The sequence below is a fragment of the Opisthocomus hoazin genome, chromosome 20 (genome assembly GCF_030867145.1).
Source record: "Opisthocomus hoazin isolate bOpiHoa1 chromosome 20, bOpiHoa1.hap1, whole genome shotgun sequence".
Lineage (NCBI taxonomy): Eukaryota > Metazoa > Chordata > Aves > Opisthocomiformes > Opisthocomidae > Opisthocomus > Opisthocomus hoazin.
In genome coordinates, this window is record NC_134433.1 from 15,405,946 (window position 1) to 15,429,978 (window position 24,033).

At 44.2% G+C, this 24,033-nt stretch overlaps 1 protein-coding gene across 2 annotated transcripts in view; it reads left to right on the top strand.

Moving 5' to 3' along the window:
• The window catches only part of AATF (apoptosis antagonizing transcription factor), a 56,265-nt gene that overhangs the window by 3,059 nt on the left and 29,173 nt on the right, over positions 1-24,033 (top strand). For both annotated transcript variants that reach the window (XM_075439954.1, XM_075439953.1), the window contains exons 3-8: positions 351-767; positions 1,431-1,568; positions 17,852-17,966; positions 18,322-18,526; positions 19,285-19,449; positions 20,209-20,292. In XM_075439954.1, the coding sequence (XP_075296069.1) occupies positions 351-767; positions 1,431-1,568; positions 17,852-17,966; positions 18,322-18,526; positions 19,285-19,449; positions 20,209-20,292 (1,124 nt within the window). The remainder of the gene's footprint in view (positions 1-350; positions 768-1,430; positions 1,569-17,851; positions 17,967-18,321; positions 18,527-19,284; positions 19,450-20,208; positions 20,293-24,033) is intronic.

Sequence of the window (24,033 nt, forward strand, 5' to 3'; positions counted from 1 at the left end):
CTCCGATTTTGAAGCCAGTATATCTCAGGGACTACAAGTATATACAGGTTCTTATATTAAAAATGCATATAGCAAATTCTAACTGCCTGGTTTGTTTATCCTGGCATTGTTTCGTGGGAAAGCTAAGATGTGGATCTACGAATCATTGCTGCAGAAAACGTGAGCTGAGGTCTTTCTGTGGATATGGCCTTGTGTTTCCATTATTTAGCCAAAATGAAGAGTAACATCATACGCAGATAAAATGGACTTTGGAGCTCCACTAGCCCAAACCTGTGGCTCTTGTGATGCATGCTGTGAAGTGGCACATTTTGCTTTAAGTAAATAACTTTTTTTTCTCTTGTAATTATTAGCTGAAGAAGCGTTAGATGAATGGTACAGTGGCAGTGAAGATTCAGAAGACAACGACAGCTTAGGCACTCAAACAAAGGAGAAGTCCAGCACTGCTGGCAGTGACCAGGAGGATGACTTGGAAGACGATGAAGAGGCAGATCCATCTGTCGAGGCCAAGGCACCGAAGTTCAGTTTCCAGAATATCACAGACTTTGAGACGTTTACAGAGGGGATGGATGATGTAGGAGGCAGTGAAGGGGAAGGTGAAGATGATGCCAGCATGGAAGAAGGAAGTGAGGAGGAGGAATATGGGAGTGAAAACCATGACAACATAGAGGAAACCAAAGACGATGAATGTGATGGGGGGGTGATGACATTCTCAAAAGGACAAGACGCTGAAGAAGTAGAAAAAGGAAAAGCTGTGAAGAACCAGCTAGGTTTGTGCATGTTTACTTTGTATTTTGACAAGACTTTCACCTTGCTGACACTACAGAAGCTGGCTGTGTTAGCAACCACTTCAGCACGTTAATGTGCTGTTAGCATACTGCGTGTGCATGCTGCAGCAGCCCTAGTGATTTGCAAATGTTCTGCAAAATCTGCTGTGCAAACTGGCATCACTGCTGCTACAGAATCTCATGTTATGAAGTGTATTTATCCACTGGCTTAATTGAACCACTAGTGAATATACTTGTAGTGTTGGTGGGGATAGGGACTTCCTACACTGGTGGTGCTGTGCGGTGGTGCTGGTACTGCTTCTGTTTCTTTTTGAAATGTAATACCGAATGCAGTTTCTTCCTATGTGTCCTGTTAAACTTTCAAACTTCCATTTGCAAAGTGTTCTTTTAAACAGTAAAGCAAAGGGATGACTTCTTTTTGCGGATCGTAGAATTGCAGTCAGGATCATAGGATGGGGTGCTGCTTTGTCCGGAGGCACCTTGTGGGACCATTTTGTGCTGGGTCAGTGCATGCAAACGTTTGCCCTAACCAGAGTAATGCAGCACGAAGGAGAGGGCCTGTGCTGTTAAGTCAACAGCTCCTTCACAAGGAGCAAGTGCTTTGGCTTGCTAAGTAATTGTTTTTATTTTCTCTTTATTATGAAGCACTGTGGGATCAACTATTGGAAGTGAGGATCAAGATGCAGAAGGCACTCATAACAGTCAACCGTCTTCCACAGCCAGATACTTACCCAATCTTCAGAAAGGAAGGTGGACAAGAATTTGACAATGCTGTCGAGAACTGTAAGAATTCTTCAATCTTTCTACTTTGGGTAGAGTCTGCTGTAGCCAATATGTTTTGCCTGTACGAGGAAGGGTTAATGGGAAAGCGAGGGCTTTGTTGTATGTGCCTGTGGTGTTAGCTGTTGGTTTGTATTGCCTTAATCATTAATCAGATACCGTGCAAGCAGAAACCAAGAAGTGTTTCCTACCCCAGACAGAGATAACTTCTCCTCTCGCCCATGTCTGTGTATGCCTAGGTGATGTCTGCAGCAGGCCTGTCGTCGCTTGCGTAACGCTGGAAAGCCTCAGCGCAGGTGCCACTGCCAAGTTCTGATTTCTGGTTCGCATGGGGATTGAAGTTTGCTTACTGAATTTAAGCTTCCTGCTGGATCTTAGGAATAATTGGTTTGGTTATTGCTGTTCGATGCAGAGTTGGGATGCTGCTTTGTCCAGAGACACCTTGTGGTACCAAGTTTGTGCTGGGTCAGTGAGTGCAGATTTACCCTGACCAGGAGTAGTGTAGCCCAAAGGAGAGGGCTTGTGCTGTTAAATCAACAGCAGATATATTTTCAGCTTGGAGCTGCTTCATCCGTTTATTTCTTAGGATTGCTATTAATGACACTGGTCTGATGAGATTTGTAGTAAATTCTCCAGTATGGCAAACATAATGTGTATGGTCTGGTTGAGAAGTGCAAAATACACAGCTTCAGTGTGTTGTGGATCTGTTTAATTTTTACAGTTGGACACCTTTTTTACTGGCCCTAAGATAAAAATCTGGTGTGTTATCCTTAAGGATAAATACAAACTACTGCAAGTATCAGTTGGTGTCGATTTCATCCTGACATGTTTGTTGTCTTCTGTCAAAAACCACACAAATGACAATGTTTATGCACAGGTTGTTTGTTTTTCCTGATACTTCTAATCAGAAATTAATGAACTGCATAGAATATTCTTCCAGTGATTTTGAATAACAAGCCCAGTAGCATTTTAAAGCCTGCCAGGTTGGTTATCCCTTTCACTTCTATTTCTTCTTTCCCGACCTTGAGATACTGCTCACTTTCCGGAAGGTTTCAGCTTGGTAGGTGAGCACCCCGTGGAGGATCCTAAGCAGCCCCCTGATGTGAACCAGCGGGTGGGAGACGCGGTGGTGGCACCTGCAGGCTGTGGTGCTGACCGCTAGAGGCGCCACCCGAAGCCCCTGGTCTGCTGTGGCTGCGGCCACTCAGCGACAGGACGTGCCGTTTGTATATGCTGTAGGGATACAGGCGCACTGAGAAATTTTGGCCTAGGCTGGCACAAGTAGTTTTAAAACTGGATTAGGAACTCACCGTCATCGAACTTGACCCTGAATCTTGCCCCTACACCGAGTTTTTGACTATGGTCTTACGGCTCATAGCTGATCTGAACATGGTAGCTAATCAGCTTATCTGGAGCTACAGCAGGTGAGATACTTTATATTTTAAAGTTAGCTCTGCTGCTGTAAATGAAGTGATTAAGGAAAAAAAGGCAAACTCCCAACAATACTAAGCTGACCTTTCAGTGAAATGCATGTTATTAATGTATTTAATGAGATGCATTACAAACTGCACTGAGCACCAGGTTTCATTATGGGTCTAAAATGCAATATCGTTAAAGACCTTTAACAGAAACAATGGTTGACATTTTGATATTTCCCACAAGCAAAATACAGCCAGGAACATGGAGCGTAATACTGTACACGGTGCAGCAGAGAGGGTAATCTTTCAGTTGTCCGGAACACTAAAGGAAAATCCACTATTAATAACTGCTCAGTGATTCTCTCCCCATCCTCCTCTTACAATCTGGGCAGGAAAGTTGCAGTAGCATACTCTGATGTTCCTCATAGCCTGGGTCCATGTTCTGTGTTACATCTGTGAAGACAGCAAGAAAATAAAGCTGGAGTGACCTGGGCAAGGTTCGCAGGGGAAGTGCTCGGACTGACGGGCGGGAAGTAACGAATTTAGGAACATTCTGCTACCACTACACTTGTTTAGTGTTTCGCAGTGTTCTCTAAGGGGCCAAATTTGTATTCCTTTTTTTAAATTTCTCTATTTGTTTAAATACAATCTGTAGTTGTACAGTAAAGTAGGTTACAATAGCTGGTTGTTTTTCATGAGCTACACTATTGTCCAGTGCAGCTATCTTTCGCTGCCCTGCAAAGATGCTCTTTCCAGAGGTTACAAAGTGCCAGGCGTGTAATGAGGAGTAAACTTACACATGGAGATCTTATGAAAGATTAGAAGATCTTATGAAAGACTGGGGATGTAGGTGGTGTTATGTGGCAAAGACCCATTTCTCTCTCACTTTGCTGTGTTGGGCCCTGGGAGAGGGATTCATGTCTAATCAACAGCTAGAGCTTTACCCCGCGGGCAGTCTGAGCTGTGTTACGTCTTCATTCACAGAGCCTCCGCCGGGATAGCGGGGCTGTGACCTGTCCGTTCAGGAGGTGAGACAAAGTCCTTTCTGGAAACATACGTGATAATATATTTAAAGTTCTTTCATGAATTGATACACCTTGATTTATGAGGGGGGGAAAAAATCTCACTTACTAAAAGTTGGCTTGAAATGAAAGTCCTCATTTTGAGCTGATCAAGCAGTGTAGTGGCTTCTATAAAAAGAAACATTTTTCCTTGATTCTGAGCAGGGATGTAGTGGGCTGGGTAAACATTTCTGAACTCCCAAGTTCTCATCCCAGTTGTATTACCAGCTTGTGGGTAGGATCCCATTCCCCAGACAGGAAAAATTAGAAGAACTGTGCATGAGTAAGTTTAAAGATGAGTGGAAAACAGGACTTAGTAAATGCTGAATGTGGAGGTGGTTCCATTGTACGTGATGTGCTTCAGTCTTGGACAGGAGTTGGGGTAATCAGGACATTGACGCTGTTTTGGACTGGATGATACTCTCCTTTCAGGGAAGCCTCAGCACTGCTTTCCAAATCCACGGAATAAAGCTGGCCTGCTTTCATCTCTTCATTGAATAGGGGAAAGTGATTTGGTGTTCAAGTTGCACAAAGCAATGGATGCCAAAAAATCCAGATTCTCGGTGTGCACTGTAGCCTGCTGAGGGCACCCAGCTCTCTCTGAGGTCCTGGACAAGTCCCTTGCATCTCTTTGAAAGCTGCCCCAGAAAGCTGTCAGTAATTTATTCCAAGTCTTTCCAGTGCTCATGAAATTTCTGCTCGTGTTCTCACAGGAAGGATGAATTTTTTGAAATGGAAAATGGTCCTTCCTATGTTTGCCTTTTTGGTGTATCTCACTTGTGACAACCCTCTGTGCAGCTGGTGGTGGTGGTGAAATTCCCTAAGGATTTGAGTAAAATTGTGCTGAAGATAATTATAGACATAAATGGACAGCAATATTCTAAATGTTTGCAGTTTTAAAGCCAAATCTGAGTGAAAATGGTAAAGTCCTGCTTGTTTTCCAAATTTTGAGATTGGAGGTTACAAAACTTCAAGCGTTTAATTTATTATTTTTGTAATCTTTTATGAATATTTAAAAAAAAATAAAATGATACAACGTGCCTTGGACAGTCTTGGATTCCTGAGATCTCAGGTTCTGGTGGATGATTTACTGCAAAATTGCTTATAAATTGAAGTAGAAAATGTTTTGCAGACCTGGCAGCTTTCAGGCTTCACACCCATTTGTCACCCAGCATTTCCCTTTGTGTATAGAACAAGAATTAATTAGGCTGCACTGCAGGAAAAGTTTATGGCCATAATTTATATAGGATGAATTTCTGTTTAAAGAGACAGCATTGCTTTGTTGGCACTGTCTTACTTTTTCTTTCCTTTTTTTTAATCTTTAATTATATTCCGGATTTTTTTCTGTCACCCTTTTTACATACAAATTGGAGACCAAACTGTGGTCATGGAGCTCATGTTTATTCCTGTTTTGCATCCATGGAGAAAGTCTGAGTGATTTTTTAATACTGAACTCACAGTGGCTGCGCTCTGAATGCAGTGCAAATGTTTAATGTTTAATGCACTGCACACGTGAACTCCCGCAGCTTACGGTTCTGAGGTGCTGCTGCCTGGAGTGGTCTGTTTCTCCAAGATACATTTGTATTCTCTTGCACCGTATCTTCCAGTCTAGTCCAGGGCTTGAGATGTTGCCTCTGTTTGGGGTCTTGCACGTTCAATTAACGTTTTTCATAATCAATGCAAGTCAGAATTCGCAATCTGCTCCTGATTTGCACATTAAAGAGACCCATTAATTAAAAATTCCAATCCCTGGCATGTTCCCGCAGGATCCTTGCATTATTTACATAGAAAAAGAGTGCAAGGTGCAAGTTTCTGTGCTGTGTCTCTGCACAGATTGCATGCCTGCCATTCATATTTCTGTGTATGTTTTCAAGGGGGAGGAAGGTTAGAAGTGGATCTCATGAAAATGTCACCAGAAATTACCTCAAGGGCAAGAAAGAGCCAAAGAAGAGGTGGGAGCAACATTAGTGAAGCCACATCCAGTGTCAGGAATTAAACAGTTCCTAGGTTTGGGGCTTGTTATGTTAAATCTCGATTCAGTGACAAAAACCCCACGGCTAATTGAGGGGCAGAGGGGGCACCAGAGCTTTAAGAAATGATATCTCTCAGTCAACAAAGGCTGGAAGCTGCTGTTGTATGTGCCCTGGGTAGCTGGCCTTCCCAATACGGTCATATAGCTCTCTGCTATTTTATTTACTTTCGCTTTATAATTCCAGTTAAAAACACTAAGATGGGAGTGTTTCAGTGACTAGTACTTTGTGCTCCACAAAAAGAGCTGGGAATTCTGGCTTTTAAATAGTATAATGTGTTATTTTCAGTTTTTAAGTGGTGAGATGAGGAGTTAAAAACATACAGAAACCCAGGTGAGGGTCTTGCAGAAGGCGAGATGCTGATGGAAGTTGCAAGACTTTAAACGGACAAGTAGTTGTGTATGTTTTCATATGTGCATGCCTTCGAGAGTCCAATAGGTCCCTGAAATGTACACTACGGGCTGAATTTCTGTGGGGTTTTGGTTTTTTTTGCTTTGACTGTCAGTGGATTAAGAGGAAATATTGCAATCCCACATTTGTGTTCTTCAGCATAAGCTCAAGATCAATTGTTTTGGAGAAATGGAGACAGTACTGGTTTTGGTAAAAGGTAGACGTGCAGGGTCTGTAAGAACGGATTTGCTCACTGAAGGAACAAAAGTGGGAACAACAAATATTAACTGTTATTTACATGTTATAGAGCTGTGGAGAAGTTATGCGAAGGTTTGTAATCAATAAGAAAATAAACCTGAATAACGTGAATCAGATAAAAAAAATCAACTGAAATGCTCCGTGTGTTTGCAAGGCCATTATCCCCAAACCTGCTTGGGTTTTTAATGTATTAATGGAGCAGCAGCAGCGAGCTCTGCCTGGTGGCAGCCTGAACTTTTCAGCACAGTGCCTTGTCTGCTGCTAATAGACACAGAATTGCATACACTTTTCGAAATTCTGCTGAAATTTGTGCGTCTTTTCTCAACTCAGTGATGTTTGAACTGTAATTTGTGTTTTCTGTAGTCAACTAGATCTTAGTTTCCTGATCACTGTGATGATGCTCTAGCCGATTCATCCATGGGCATTGGCTGTGGCCATGAGCTAGTGGCATTTCGTCCGTGCAGAGGACGCCATTCCTGTATTCCTTGTATTCAATATTATCCAGAAGAAACCTTGTTTCCCCCATCATTTAGCATTTCAGTAGTATCCCCTTTGAAATCCCTCCAGATGAATTGTTGCGTTGGGCTCATTCACACAAAGAGGTGAGCATATATTGGAGGCAGAGCGTTGGAGAGCTGCAGTTATCACAGCTGGCTGATAAAGCAATGCTGCAACGCGTGACCTTGTTCACTCCATGAGCACCAGGGCCCGAGCGCAGTAGAATAGTGTGTTTTGCCTCTTGGGTATAAGTAAAATGTAATGATGGAGTCCGGTCCTTTTTTGTACCCTACAAGTAGTCCACTCCTCCTTGCACCCTGCGTGGCATTGCGGATGACGTGTTTGCTTGTGGTCACTCTGGGGATGCAATTACACCTTAGAATGGGAAATGGCAATTGCTGCCTGAGCAGTGGTTCCCAGTCCTGCCTTTTCTCCTCTGTGCTGAGTTTGGACTGTAGAATATTTAGGCATATGCACCTTTTACCTCCTTCACTACATGTTTTAAATGGGATGCTGTGAAGAAGCTTTATTCAAAAGAAAGATGTGGAAAGATGAAACAAGTGTGAACTACACGTGAAGTTTGTGGGACGCAGCTCACTGTTCATAATCCTACTGTAGCCAGTCTCTTTGACTCAGAGTCACTTGGTGGATAACTTATGTTTCACATTGATTAGTTATTCCCTCAAGGTGTTATATGTCTGCATGTGGTGCAGCTAGCCAGTAGTTGCTATTTAATTATGTTTTATTGAAAAGCAGAGCTAAAAGGAGCACTTACAAAGCTTTGCAGGACTTGCCTGTGGGACTGCGCAAGGCTGGGTGTTCGGTGCCTGCTGGGAGACAGAGATGTTGACTTTTTGTTCGTAAAATGTACAGTCCGGTCCAAACCCTTCGACTGAAGCAGAAATGTCTGGATTGGACATAGGTGCATTTGTAGTGGCTGTGCTGGCACAGGACTGTGCTTCCACCTGGAGCCACGTGGACCCTTCTCATAATTGCCTGAGCTGGGCTCTGGGTGCGCCGGGTTGGTTAGCTGCTGCGGTGACAAGCGTCTGTGGCTTGCGATGAAACAGCGCATTTGTGGACAACCTCGTAAGGATGTGATTAAGAATCTCGCTTACATTCATTGCCAGCAGGAGACCTCCAAAGATGCCATGTGTGTTCTGGTTTTATATCCTTGCATATTAAACATTTCTGTATGAATGCTTCACACTGAATATCTTTATTTTCTTCTGGGTTAGTTCTGTAATATTTTGCTGAAAAGGAACTCAAGAAAGAGCGAAAGATTCTGTTTAGTGTCTGTTCAGTGTATTTTTGTTTGCACGTTCTCAGTGTCTAATAGGGGATTTTTGCTGGATTCTCTTACTCTAATTCCTGATCTAAAATTACTTTCTCTGCCACAACCAGGTGAGTCATGTCAAAGAAACTGATTAAGCATTGACTAACTTTTGAATAAGATCAGGTCTGCTTTAGGTACCAGAGAACCTGTTCCACCTCCTGTAAGAGATGAGTCTGGCAAGGCGTCCTCCTCTCCAGTTGTGCAGCACCTCTGTCCGATGGAGTCCGATGGAGCCTCTGCCTCGCTCCTCGGCTGGCACCTGGTTGTCGTTCTACGCATCTGGTTAGAGCAGAGCTGTCAGACGAAATGTGCTTTAGTGACACAGGCTTGGGGTTTTTCAGAAAAGCCTGCAGGAATCAGCTGCCAATAATTCCAGTCATGATTTGGTTATCATCTCTATTCGTGAATCCCTTCTAAAACTCAAATGTATCCATACGTACATCTGGAGATGATAATGCATTCATACAGAGCAGGGTAGGTGTCACGGGGGAGTGGGGGAGGAACTGAGGCACAGGCAGATTACACAGTTTCCAGAGGCACAGAGCAGTTACGGGATTAATTGGTGCTAGGCAAGATCATGGACTTAAATATATTCTTGCTTTGAAGATGTTACTGGGAGCCTGCACAAATGTGTGACGGCAGAACTGAGTTTCAGGCCTGAGTGTAAATTATTGTGATCAGATCTAACCCACTTAAAACTGGTAGTTCGTTTTAATTGAATTGTATTAGTCTAGACACTTTATGAATACAAAAAGCATCATGCTTGTCAATTCATGCAGGGTTGAATTTGGTTTAAATGGATGTGGATGCAGGTGTCCCCAAATTTCACCTTTCCTCTCTGATCTAATGAAGACTCTATTCAGCTCTTTTTGGGACTGAGCCAAAGCCTGTTGACATTAATGAGGACTTTTCTCTTGACTGAAATAAATGAATGGATTGGACCCTTTTTTGTAAGTTGTGTTGTAATGATTCTGTGCCTTGGAGAGCCTTTGGTAAGAACTGGGGTCAGTAAGGATGATAAGCTCCCAGCCTCATGTGTGGCCATTCTGCGTACGTGCTAGCGAGTGAGCGGGAAGAGATGCGAAGTGAGAAGCTGTAGACAAAGGCACAGGTCTCAGTTTTGGAGCGCTGCTGTTGTCTGTGTGCGTGGTTAACTGGGTAACGTGAGGGGTGAGGTTTTGTGCACGTGTAGAATTTCAGCTGCGTGAGGTAGCAGGAAAGCGTTTTGTGGCTTGTCGTTGCTGTCTGTGAATTGGGCGGAAAGCCTGTGTAGGAGGTAATGGAGAAGTGCATGGTGTTTAACTTGCAGTGCGGAGCTTTTTTCAGAAGGAAAACACGCTTGCCCTTCCTTACTGAGTGCCAAGGCTTTTAGCTTGTGGTATTTAGTCTTTCTGAGCAGAATTTTTGTCTGCTTCTCTTGTATAGATGTGGTAAAATTGAAATGCTCCCATTTTATAGGTTATCTCCATAGCCATATGTGTTGGGCGCTCTTGACGCTTGAGGTTGATTTTAAAGCGGTCTTAAATTCTAGTACCAGAAATGCTGGGAGAGTCAGTAGTTGTTGACCTGATACACCCCAACTCTGGACTGTGGGATTACACTACGCTTTAAACACATCAAATAGCTTTGCCTACACTTGACTTTCCCAAGGTAATTAATAGCTAATTAAATTGAGTTTAGCTAAATACTTGTGCATGTTAGTCTGTGTACTCCACAAACAAGATGCAGGGAAACAAAGGCTGGCAGAGCATCCAGGCAAGCATGTGCAAATGTCAGCTAACTCGGATTAATTGGCAATTGGTTACCTTGAGATGGAAACTCAGTGGTTGTCATGATAAATGTAATTAATGGCCTGGTATTATGTGGGGAGGTCAGTCTAGATGGGGTAATGTTCCCTTCTGGCCTTAATATCTAGTTAACTATGAAATTTCACATTTCCTCTTCCTTTCTCATTCTTGCATATGTGCTTGGGGATTCCTGCCTGGCGGAGACAGGAATGCATGCTGTCAGCTTCTTTACATTTACAGTAATGTAAAACATCAGTTTCTATAAATCTCATTTTTACAAGCCCCATCCCCTCCCTGGTTTGGGCTGATATCAAAAGATGACGGTTGAGGCGAATCAGTAGAGCATGAACTTCATGGAAGTGTTTCTTTTTCTCTCCCTTCTCAGCTTCCCCCTTCCCCCAGTCCCCATTAATAAAATCCTTGAATACCAAGCCTTTTATTCTGTTGTTGCATCTAGTTATTTTCTTTACTTTTAGCAAACTCATCTGTGTCTGATCCTGTTGTCCTTACTGTCAAATGCAGTAATATTAGAGTGAAAGGGCTAAATTGAGTCCGTTTTGTAACTCTTTGGGAGTCAGCTGAACTGCTTGTGTGAAAGGGGTTTGCAGCATGGGCTCCTTTGTGCTGAAGGAATACAATTTTCCCCTCTGCAAAGGCTTTTGCGTCATTTGCATTCCAATGGAACCAGCAAATTGGACCTTTGGTACGGAGCAGACCTTTCTATTGCGATCAGCAGAGAAGTCGGCGTTTTTCCTACCGTCGTGTGATAAAATTCCACAAACTCAGTGTTTTGGGAAGCGTGAAGGGAATGTTACTCCCATCATTTCCTAAGATAACCCGGACAGATTTACAAATGTTTTGTGCTAGGATTCAGCTGAAGCCTGTGAGAAACGTGTATGTAACTACACCACTTCTGAAAAAATCGGATCACTCTCTGCTGCCAAAGGGCTTGCAGCTAGCCTGTAATTTCGTCTAGGCTGGCTCTTGTAGCTTCAGTCTTACGCTTATCAGTAGCCTTTTATTTCTGTGCTATTTTCGTTTTGGGGCACCAGGACAAACAGGGATGCAAATCTGAAGATAGTGGAAGTCCTGCCTGAACCAGACTCTGCCTCCTAGAGTTAGTTACACAGCGGGAATTACAGAAAAGCTGTTGTCCAAAGCTCCATGTTTCAGGTGCGATACCTGGAGGAGTTCCCCCCGCCTATTGCTGGCTGGTAACGTTGCTCTGCTGTTGGGAATATAGAGCAAGCTCCAAAAGTAATACTGACAGACTTCAGAATTATCATACACTGGAGCTCTGGCGTAATTCTTTGTTGAAGAAGTTAGAGGCCTAAAATGTTAAGGCTTATTGTTATTCTGAGTTGATAATCTCTGCCTTGCTTTAATAATTTTTCCTCATGCCTGGATAGCCTGCGAGTTGCACAATAATCACTCACACAGCTTTGTAATCAATGCCCAAAGTAATAGGATTCCGCTGGCCAACGGCAATTAATAAATTTGTGTCTTTTTTAAAACACTAGCAAGTCGGGCCTGAAATACGACTGACTGGCTTTCCTCATTTGCATATTTATTGCAGTGGAAAAATTCTTGCCGAATGATTGATGTTGAGCCTGCCTCTTGAATTCCAAACAGCACATTATTATGAAATGAAAAATGCCGGCCATACAGTTGATTAAAGTTGAAGACAGTGGAATCGGTGTTTTTTAAGATTGTGGGAGAATTAAAGGCATATTTTAATAGATGTTGACAAGAAGTGAACTAACAAAAGCAAAGCAAAGGATTTGCTTGAAAAGATTTAATCAAACGTGTTTCTTGGGGGATTAATTGCTGGGGATGACTAGTGCAAGTGGCTGGCTTGTGGATTTGAATGAGAAGTATTGTTCTCAGGCCAGCGTATTGAGTGCCATTTTGACCTGTAGTTTAACTCCTGTCCCACAGCCGTTTGAAAGGAGGGAAGATTTCCCCTCTTCATCTGAATGTTGGGATAAATGCGTGTACCTGATAAAGATACTTTTCATTATATACAGCTATTAAAATGAAAGCGGTTTGATTCCTCTCTGTTCTATTTGCATAATGTGACCAGTGTGCCGGGTCCCGCGCCTGTTCTGTGCGGTGGTGGCTCTCCACGGTGGCCGGGGACAATCTCCCAACATTTGGCAGCTCAGTTTTTGCTCTGCGTACCGTGGCTCAGACCCCAGCATTGTTCCAGCTTTTCTGTGTGAGCGCTTCCTACAGCCTGTGGAGGTAAATGGAAAATTAAAAGCTTGCAAGCCGACGATATTCCTGTGATGCCAGATCCTCAGATTTAATTGAGGGGAAAAAGTAGTTAATTTCCAGCTTCGGCGTGGGCTCTGAATTTCAGCTGTGTCCTGTGCGTGGGGTGTTCTGTGCTGGTACATCACAGTGAGGATGCTCTTGTTTGTGGTTGTGTACAGCAGGCACCGTTCTGTAGGGCAGCACTGCCACAGCCGTGCCCCGTCGCACCCTGCAAGGTGCCGTGAGCTTGGAATCGTAGAGTCAGTTAGGTTGGAAAAGACCTTTGAGGTCATCGAGTCCAACCATAACATACAGCGATGGAGTGAGAATCCTGGGAGGTTTGCCCCAATCTTTGGGATTCTGTCCCTGACCGCCGTACTCCGAATCGGCTGGGTGGATGCCCTGGGGGCAGGCGAGGAGGTGCTTGCCTGGTGGAGCGGTTTTGGGAATCCTACTGGTTGGCTCTCTGTGAATACCTTTGAAAGCCTGGCCTTGAGGCACCGGCTTTTTTCCATCGACTAAAATGTCTCTGCGTGAGGCCGCTCCCTGCTGCTCCACACCAGCTGCTGCTCTCGGCAGCTGCTTGGGAAGATGAAATGAGACCCCATTTTTAGAGGTCACGAAAAAGAGCGCAGATATTTTTCTGTGCAGGAAGCTGCCTTGCTGTAGAAATGCTGACCTTACAGCGATGGGTGAGCACAGAAGCCATCACGCCTGCACGTCCCCGGCGCGGCAGTGCTGGGGTTTCAGCGAAGACACGGCCGCTGTCTGCGTGCGGAGAGGGCTGGTGGGGCGAGCGCGGCGTGGGGAGGAGCCGCCCCACGCGGAGCGGGACGCCAGCAGCACAGCCAGCTTCTCCGTAACCACTGGCATTGACAAAATTGATTTTTGTGGTTTGAGAGCAGTAGGACAGATTTCATCTCTGGTGGGTCTCCTGACACTTTGATACATGGCAGTGCTATCCCTGAATGGAGCTAAATACTCCAGGGCTACTTTCTGACTGGGTGAAGGGATGTATAAAATGAGAGAGTATTAACAGAGAGGCACACTTTGATTTACTGATACTGGCTCCCAGCTTTCTTGGTGGATTGATATGCTGTCTGCTGGATCTGGAACAACTTTTTCACTCCTCTACACAAAATGAAGGGGCTCCCATGGACTCTTAAAAGTGACTCTTACAAGTTAGCATCTGACCACAGACACTCTGAGTCCCGTTTAAGCTGGAAGTTGTATTCAAACCACGTTTGCTATGTTCTTGGAGCAGCTGCAGATGGATCCCACTCGGCATGTTTTTTTTTTTCTTTCCCAAAGGGCAGCTGTGAAAAGGTTTAGTGGAAGGAGGGTTGCGTCTTGTCCTGGGGTTAGTTGCCCTCTCCTACACACAGAGTATGGGTCGTTGTTTTGGGGATTTTACTTGCTTACACTGAAATGCTGTAAAGGGATCCAGCTTCTTTTGTTTTTAAGGCTGAGCCACCTGTGCTCAAAAACCGTGGGTTGGACATGTAGAAGTAAATCCTGGAAAAGGAGATAGTTCTGAGATTTTTCTCACTAAGGATGCGTGGCCCAGTGTTGAAGTTGTCAGCTGGTGTCGATCTAAGGTAGAATATTTACCCCAGTGCATTGCAGTGCAGATTGTAAGAGAGAGGCAGCAAAGCTGCCAGCAGAGAGTAGGAGAGAAGGAGTTGGAGAGGCACAGGCTGGGGTTGCGGGGCGACAGGCTGTGCCTGCAGAGTCAGGTCAGGAGAGCTTTACCTACCACAACTTACGGCCGCTTTCGCAGCGCTGTGCCTGCAGACACTGACCACTGCCTGGTGGAGGGAACAGCCGGGGATGTGTCAGCATCCGTAGTTGGCTGAACACAGCAGAGCAACACCCCGAGGTGGTACTGGTGGCAGAGTTAGTGTAACAGCTCAGGGAGTAAGCTGTTGGCATCAGGATCATCCTGTTCGTGAGAGGTGGGAGGGTAGTCACAGAGCTTTAACAGCTTGCTTTCAGCCTTGGCCAGGTTGTGGTGCTTGTGAAAAGCGTAGTATTGGCATCTTCTTGATCCTGAAAGCATTAGAAACTGAAAATCATCAGGGACTGCCTAGGACCTAACGCAGCTCGTGGCGGTGGGAGGCCCCTGCTGCATGGTCAGGGCTGGCATTGCCTGTGCTCCTAGAGGTATTGCTGGCTTTGTTCTGCAAACAGAGCAGGGAAGGGAGCAGGAGGTACAGACCTGGTGGGTATCACATGTGAAAGCTGCTAGCTGGTTGCCTTAATGTGCTGGCATGCTTGAAAGCTCTATGTTTGTGACTCTTTTCTGTTTAATTGTCTGTTTCGGTCGAGGAGCAGCATTAAAAACAATGTGCGGGAGGGGGTAGGAGAGCAGGAGGGTTAGCGTCCAGCTTTCCTTCAGAATGACTCAGTTTGCCTCTATGAAATGGTTGTGTTTTATGCTGCCTTCGTTCACAAATGGATTCAGTCTTTTCCCCAAAGCAGACGGTGTAAAGGCAGATGAGGGCATTAGAGGGAAGAGGAGATGAAGAGGGAGAGGAGACTGGGAAGAAAACAGTCCCTTCTGGAATTAAACGTGAAAAGGATAGGGCAGGGCTGGATGGGAGGAGGGCAGGGGAGGGTGGCACTTGGCTTCTGAAGTTGAGTTTACAGCACACTTAAACACCCAACAGTAACAATGAGAATGCCATCCAATAATGCTATTAAATACAGAAGAACTGAAAGCACGGAAATTACCCAGCTGTAAGAGGCTCATGATGAAGCCACTGTCTGGAATAATTAGCCCTCCCACCTGGTTAGACGCACGGTCATTGTCTTCCCTGCCCTCGCCATCCCCTTCACTCCAAATAAAATTGCTCCCCATCCCCACTTCTGCTGGGGTCCGTATCTCATAGCCTGGGGGAGCTTGAGCCTGTCTTTATTCCTTGCCTGCTTGCCGTGGCCCTGATATACCCCAGAAGAGCTGGAGTGCTACTCCAGTTGTAATTGACAGGATCAAAGCCGCCTGGGGTGCATTAGCACTGCTGCTGGAGGACAGGCAGCGGGTAGAAAATAAACAGTTTCGGAAGCTCTGGGGACATTTAGCTGTGTTGCAGGCAGCAGGAAAGATTTTGCTGTTGTAAGCTGTGCACTCAGGCTAGGGTGGGGGCACTTTGCTTTTGCAAGTGATGCTTTAGCTGCAGACACATACAACAAATGCATTTTTGTGGGCTTTTGTCTGTTTGTGTCTTGGAATTGTTTTGATGCTAACACACGACTGTTTTACAACTACGGCACACCTAATCCATTAGTAGGTTTATAGAGAAGAGTTGTCAGAATGTATCTATAATGAACTGCAGACCGAGGGAGGATGACTCCAACAGCTGATCTGCAACAAAAATCTTAAAGCATCTTCTCCTTGACATTCCTGTTACTGAGGTCAGGCTGTAATTTATCTGAAGATGGTGACAACTGAGCAATATCACAGTGGTAACATGCGGGAGATGGAGACCTCTGAATGTCTGGGCTGATTTCTGCTTGCACTGTCTCTGTCTGGCTGATGAAGATTTGCTGTTCACTCTACCCATGATCTCTGTGTCCTCCATTTAGAAAAAAAAAAAAAAGTGTTGAAAAGTTGCCTGTGTTCTGTTATGGTAACTCAAAAGAAAACAGGTTTGGGAGTAAAGCAAAAGAGCCCCACTGGCTTCACGTCGTTGGAGGAACTGGCAGAGGAGATACAAGGGCAAGCTCTGGGAAATGTCCCACCACTGCAGTGCTCCTCTTGCCCTTTGGACAAATCCACATGCTCTGTCAGCCAGGGTTACTGCTGCCCAGGAGGGTGCTTGTTCTGGGTGCGTGGGGAGGGAAGCCAAGCCTGCAGGAATGTATCCTGCAAGAAAACAGGTCCCAGAGTAGTGTGCTGTATTCCTCCAAGCGGTGCATTTTTTCCCCTTTCTGTGGTGCCGCTTTGTAAAAGTAGAAGGCAATAACACACCAGTGTCAGGTAAGTATGAATTAATCTGTGTAAAGTTCAGGTTAGGTTTTTGGATAGAAGCATGCTCAGTGTTTTTTTACCCGTAAGAGCCTACCCTGTGATTGATGTGTAGCAGTGTACCAGGGAGCATTTGTGTAGGCCTAGACAAACACTTGTTTTATATCGGAGCGTTCTGCAGGGAGGCTTGTTGCTTGCCACAAAAGAACTATTTTTAAAGAACAGATGCTGCAACAGTGTGTGGTTAACGCTTCCCACAGTCAGCTGCAACTGTGTGTCCTTGGAGAGCAGAAGAGCATTGGGACAGAACATCTGCATAGATACAGGAGAACTGTCAGCTCTGAGAGCCTTTGGATACATAGCATCAGATCTACATTCAGGATTTGTGTCTGCAAATACCCTAGAAAGCAACTACTCATCCCCCTAAAACTAACCTCCACACCATGTATTGATCATTTGGTACACCTCTCCACCCCAATCTTTTCTTCACTTGCTCTCTTTCTAAGGGTCTCTGGACCTGCAGTTCTGCTTTTCTGATCAGAATCCTCTCATTAAACTTGCTAGGTCATTGTTTAAGTTTTCCCCATAGATCAGATCTTGCTACATTTATTTTTAGTTACAATCTTATACCTCCTGCGTGGTGAGCACAGCGGCATAGAAACCAGCAGTAGTCACAGCCCTGCAGGAGTTCGTTTTTTTTTCTTGCTCTCCCTCCTTCTGCTCCCTATAACATGCACATTATGTAAAGAAAGAAAAGTCGGAGGTCACGTTTAGACGGGATGTATATGTATACATTTTCCCTTGTGTTGCTTCATATTCAGCTGAAGCTGGCCTGTGCTGCAGAACTTCACACAGGAAAGAAATGAGTTAGTCAGCAAAAAAGGTTGTTGTCATATGCATGTGTCATCAGACACTTCTGCACACAATACTTGCTTCTTCAATATGTTAATCCTTTAGGCTCTGCAGTCTGAATGTTTGTCGATGAAACATTAGATCAGTATCCTCCCGATGTGCAGCCAGGCAGATGTTTAGAAGGCAGTCCTGCCTCCTTTCCTCCCTTTGTAGAAAGAAGTGTTTTCTTTCCCAGCGTGGTGGTGGTTGACATTAACAGCTATAAATCACTTTGAAGATAAAACCATATCTCTGATTAGAGAAAAACAGTTAATGGGACATGCAGTAGCTGTGGCAGAGATTCAGAAGATGAGAAACTAAGCACTGCAAAGCTAAGTCTTCACCAGAAGCAAGGATCAGTGGGAAATTGCCACTTGTGTCTCTTGTTCTGCAGGTTGTAAAAGCCTGGAGGCATTGCTGAAAGTATTAGTGGACCTTCAAGATGAGCTGCTTTATCAATACCCAGGCACGAGGCATCTGGTAGATGGAAAGCAATCAAAAACTGAGAGGTAAATACAAAATAAGACAAGACCTTCCCAAATCCTTTGGTCTCCAACTCTCCAACAAACAGGACAATGCACAGCCTTCCTGACCATACTCACTCTCTGCTGTTCTCTCAGTTGCTGCTGTATCTGGGTGAGACACACTCTGGACAAATGAGCATTTGAATGCCTGCTGCCAGTGTGGGAAGGCTGTTTTGTAATCTTTCTGATAATGGAGGAGGGGCTAAACCATGGGTCTTTGCCAGAAATCGCACCACGGTGTGGAAAAAGCGTGGGTGGTAGTGGAGGGGCCATTAAGAATTCATATACGTTGCCTTAGAGAGGTGTAGGGTAGACTAAAGTCTGCATATTTTTGTTGTAGCGATGATGAAATCCCTAGCAGTAGTGATGAAGAGCAAGTGGATAAAGCTCAGCAGAAGAGGAGGAGCCTCCCCAAACGAAAGCTGACGTTGGACGAATACGCAGATTTCATAGCCAAGCGGTATGCTGACTTCAGGACGTACCGGAACAACGTCTTGCAGAAGTGGCATGAAAAGACAAAGCTGGCATCTGGCAAAATAGGAAAGGCAAGTCCTTGTTTGTGTGTGCTGACATGCTTATCGTTTAGCAGAGATTGGTGGAACAAGTTGATTTGAAAGGCTCATATCATGAATGTTCCAAGTTAGGCAGAGAGTTACAGCAGGAAGAATGAAATGCACAGGTATACACTTTTCCCCAACCTTAAAGGAGTTTGGAATGAAGCTCAGCCCTCAGATTTCAAAGGCATAAGCTGGTCTCTTTTGTTTTGAGCAAATGGGCAGGAAAAAGATTTTGAGGGGCAAATGATTTCCCGAGTTTTGGGAAAAACTCTTGGGTAGTATTGGTGTTCTTCCAAACAGGCATCTCATCATAGCCAGACTCCAGCAGCGAGTAAGCTCTCTGAAGATGCAGCTATTGCTGAGCCACAAGCTGTTTGTGTTTTATAACAGGGGCTTCTGTGACTCTCCTCCTCCATGAAGTGTACACTTTAATACAATGGGTAATCATTTCACCCGAAGATCCAGGGTCTCCTAACATCTCTGAGTTAGTATTAATCATTGGGAAGTTCATCTGAGCCAGAACAGCAAAGGCATTCTATTAAGCCAGGCATCAGGTTGCCTCAGGTTGAAAAGGGAGAGAGAGGGAGAAACAAATAAAAATCCTAGCAGAAATCCCTGCAACGAAACCCAAACCCCCTCCTCTTGGAATGCTGTCTGCTTATCCGCTGACATGGAAAGATAGAGGAACACTGCTGCCTTGAGGAAAGGCTTTCTGCATTATCTGACACTAGTTAATGTTGTTGCAGGGTTTCGGTGCCTTTGAGCGTTCAATCTTGACTCAGATTGATCATATTATGATGGACAAAGAGAGATTGCTACGGCGGACACAGACCAAGCGATCAGTGTATACAGTGCTGGGAAAGCAGGAACAGAAAGCTCCTCCGGTGCCTGAATCTTTGCCTGATAATTCGGTAAGGGTATTTTGTTTATGTAACTCACCCTGTAGCAGCAGTGAAACTCCCCGCAAGACAGACAGCTCGAGCCTCCCGCAGGTGATAGTCTTGTTTGTGAGAGGTTTATGAAGGAGATCTGAGTGTTGATTCCTGTAATGTAATGGCTAACAAAAAGACGTAGATGTTTCACTTGCAGTTTTCTGGTGTTTGCATGATCTCCTGTGCCGGCTCTTGACAGGGGCAAACAAACTTTGGTCTGTGATTGTGCCTCTCCTCTGCTGTGGGAAGTGATGCTCACTAAATCCGCTTTTTGAGGTAGAAGCTACAAAACTCTGGAGTTTAGAATCTTTAACCCAGAAAGTCACTTCTAAAATCATACTGCATATAACCTACAGAATATGTTAGTAGTAAGTCTGTTATTAATTTAGTATTTAAGAATGAATAAATACTCAATTCTGAGAGATCCTGTAGAATTACTGCGCTTGCAAGATATATTTTTGCCATTACGTTAAAAATATCTGTAGTATTTTGCCAGAAAGACTTTGCACAATCCTATTTATTTCCCAGTAAGGGTATCATAAATCTGTTTTGGCGTTGGCAGCATTTCTGCCTTGCCTTTAAGTGTATTCCTAGTCCTTAAAAGCTTGTTATGTTTGGAGCTTTTCTCCATTCCTTCATATCTTCGAGTGTGTTTTCAAGCTGCTGCACGTGATGTTGTCAGAGTTAGGGACAGAGGTACGCACTTACGAGCTCTCAGTATTTCCTTTGCGCTTCTAGGAAGTCCTCCCTCAGTCAGATTCCAACAAGCACCTGAAGGACATAGATGAGGAGATATTTGATGATGATGACTTTTATCACCAGGTAGGTAATTGTAAATCTGCATTGGAATTGTGGCTCATGTTGGTTTTTAACACTTGCAGAGCTGATGCGGTCAGTTCGGTGCTCGAAGTTTCTCTTACCAGTGAAACTCAGTTACCTGTTTTAACATCCAATATCTCTGTAGATACCTCAGAGGACGTCACTCTCAACTTTCGATACAGGGCTGTGTGAGCTCAGACTTGCATGGTGGATGTAAGCTTTGCTGCTGACTGGCGCTGCTGTGCTTAGCGAGTCAGGGCTGCAGGCTAGGGTCTGTGCCTGTTCTCGCTGCTGAACATTGCTACACAAGAGAAAAATTACTGAATTCTCTGAAGGTGACTGTTCTCTGTGGGTAGAGTCCCATTATGAAAAACAATTCTAGTAGATCCTCAAAAATACTGAAGTTACTCTCATCTCAACCTAAATCATCTCCTCTACCTACCGAATGAAAAAGCTGCAGGGCTGCTCTAGCACTTTTCTTGGAGTTGTGCCAGCTTGGATTTAGGCCAGTTAGTCTTTGTATTTGCAGAATTCTTAGAACCAGTATCTGCACCCAGGGCATGGAGGCTGCAGCTTAGGGAAACCTTGTGTTTGTAACTTATTTAATAAATGACAGTGCCAGCTTTAGGAAATACTGGAATTGCCATATATTGAGGAGTATGATTCACTGTAAGTCCTGCCCAAGTGCATGAAAAACTAGTTTTACTCTCATGATCCGCAGAGAACTTTAACTTCAGGATGAAACAAGTATCATTAGATCATTAGAAAGGCAGAAATTTCTGATCTGAATAGTTACTAGAGTGGATAGTAAAGTGTTAGGGCAGTGGAAGAGAGCTGTTGCCATGTGACTGTGCTCTGGTAACTGATTTAACCAGAAGCATTTAAATACTTTCAAAATTTGGGGTTTCGTGTACAGAGCCAGGACTAAAGGTGAATAAAAAGATGTATTAAATTGGTAATTCTTATCTGTTTTACGGATAAGAAATACAGAGGACTTGAATGCTGCCTTTTTATCCCCCTCCAAGAAGGTTTTCAACACACTTCCAAACCTACTGCTGTAGATGTCCAAGAAAGTTTTTGCAGTAGACCTCACCTAGTGCAGAATTAGGAGAATTTGAATCTTTAATGTTTGTGAGGGATCTACTCAGGGCAGCCTGCCTCAGAGGCAGGGTTATATTCCGAGCTGGCTCCTCTCCAGGCTGTGTATTTATTGTGAGAGCATCTCTGTGAGTGTTGCTGTGAATTGAGCAGCATCTCTTGGGCAGGTGAAGGTGCCGGCTTCGTCTGTGTCGGCTCTAAAATCCCCATCACAGAGCGCCTGTCTTGTTGGCGGCAGTGGTTGAAGAGGCCAAAGCTGTAACGCAGTGAAATAATACTGAGGTGGAATATGGGGTCCAAGTGGACCAGAAGCCCAGCTTTGGGGGCCAGGTGGACCCTAAGAACACAGAACAAATTAACTTAGTGTAACAAAATTGTGAGGTGGTCGAGGAGAAATAGCTGTGATTGACAGTCCGTGGAGCTGTGCAGAGAAGGTACTCATTGGCCATGAAATGTTAAATTTTTAAAAGAACAATAGCAATAGATGAATGGCCCATCTTTCCTTCTAATAACTTTAACTTCGATAAATTGTGATTTCAGAAATATGACTAGTCACAGCTTAGCTTTTCCCCTCACTGGTTAATTGGGGTGCTGGGGTTAATCTAAATTAAAACTTAAACTAATAGAGGTCATTGAGGGAAGAGAATCACCTGAGTAAAACAAATGGGTCTGCCAGGCACAACTGTATCTTGGCCATTTCCCAAGAGGCAAGTGGCAGCAAATTGGAGTTGTTTCAGCGTTCGGTAGAGGTGAAGGATGGGTGACACCGGTTTAATGTACGGCACCTCCGGAAACGTTCCAGATTGCATTCCTTGCTCTACCAACTGCTGCCTCCCGCGCACAGTGAATGGGAGCGGGACCAGCCAACAACATCTGGCAGCACAGCAAGGAATGGGTGCAACTTTCGAAACCCCATAGACTCTAAATATGGTGCTTAGCCCGGTGGAGGCTTTAATCACTTACCACTCTCTGGCAGCGGGCTACGACAGCTTATCCCAGCCTCGTACATCACGCACAGACATCTGCTGAGCCGCGAGGCAGCTACACATTCATTTTCCTTTCCTGCTTGGTGTTTTGTGGGTTATTTTTAATCCTTTCCTCCCTCTTTCCCTCCCTCCCTTCCACCCTTCTCCTCTCCTCCCATCCCCAATATGCTTCTTGGGAGAGATGATCTGTAAAGATTACTGCTTCATTGTGTGCAAGTAATTGTGGGGATGCCAGCCCCTTGCCAGACACGGCGCAGCACCTGTTCCGCTGACCTGGTTAATGTCTGCTGTTGAGTGGGATTTGGCAGAGATTGGAGCTGAAGCCAATTCAGTGATAAGGCTAAAGAAAATGGCTGTATGTTTTCTGTCACCTCCCAATTAAATTGGTTTCATAAAGTGCTTTCCTTTATTTGTCAGGGTGGTAAGCTGAAGCTGAACATCGCATTCAGAAAGGGTAGAGTGCATTACAATAGAGCGCTGACAATACAGTGAATGTGTTTTCTTTCAGATGGGTCATAACTGTGCAGCGCTTTTGTGTGCGTGTGTGATTGCGTGTGCGGATGTACATATATATATAAAATGTAGAAAAGGAGCCGGGTCTTCGGGAGCAATCGTCAGCCACGTCTCTGGTTGCTGGACCTGATGTTGCTCAGAAACTCTGACCTCTGTGCATAATACTTATTGGAAAATATATGCGTACATTTCAACGGGTGCTTTTTTCTTTGTATTTAAATTTAGATCCGAACTTTTTTAGTATCGCTTTGATTTTTCCAAACAACATTTTATAATGACTAGTTTATTTTGATTACTGCTTATGGTTTATTAAAGGCAAACATTCACATAAAGAAAGACACTGGAAACCAACTTCCTGTGTATTTCAGTGTGAAATTAAGCAAGTAAAAATGAACGAGATCTGATGAATGTGCACAAGTTAATGATAACAGAATAAGTAGCTATACTCTTTTGTTATAGATTATAATGCAAATTTTTTTAATGAATTTGTTTTTCCTGTGGAAAACCAATTTTCTTGTCCAGGTCTTGGTATTCAGTGGAATTCACCATGTGGTGCTGCTGGAATTTTACGACTATTCAGGATTTAATTCTGTTTTGTCTGTTTATCCCACTTTGCCTTTTCTCATATTCTTCACTTGCTTTATAAGCAGTTACAGTTTTTATTGTGGTGGCCTATGTTGAATGGTAATGTAAAGCTGAGCTGAATAATGCCAGTGAAATATTTTTATTTGGGTTGCAGTGGATGGGAATAGTTAAACTGTTTCAGAAGTATCCTCATTACTGACAGTGGTGAGAGGCTAGACCCCATCTCCTTTGCTTTTGAACTCTCCTTCATATATGGTTTTAAGGGAAGAAAAAGGCTTTTTATTTTTAGAAGTCATGTTTACGTAGAATTCATTACAGCTGATACTGCAGCATTAAGACTTAAAATTCCAGCTTGCTACCAGGGAGCTGCTGGTCTGACATGCTACAGTGGAGATTTTATTATTAGGTTGAAATACTCCTCTAGTAAAGGAGGGAGTGGAAATTGGGTTATTTCCAACAGGAATTAGGTTAGTGTTCATATGCTAAGCGTTCCACTGGTAGCAGCTCTTCCCAGAACAAATGTTCATCATTGATGGCAGCAGGTATGCCTAAGGAGAATTAG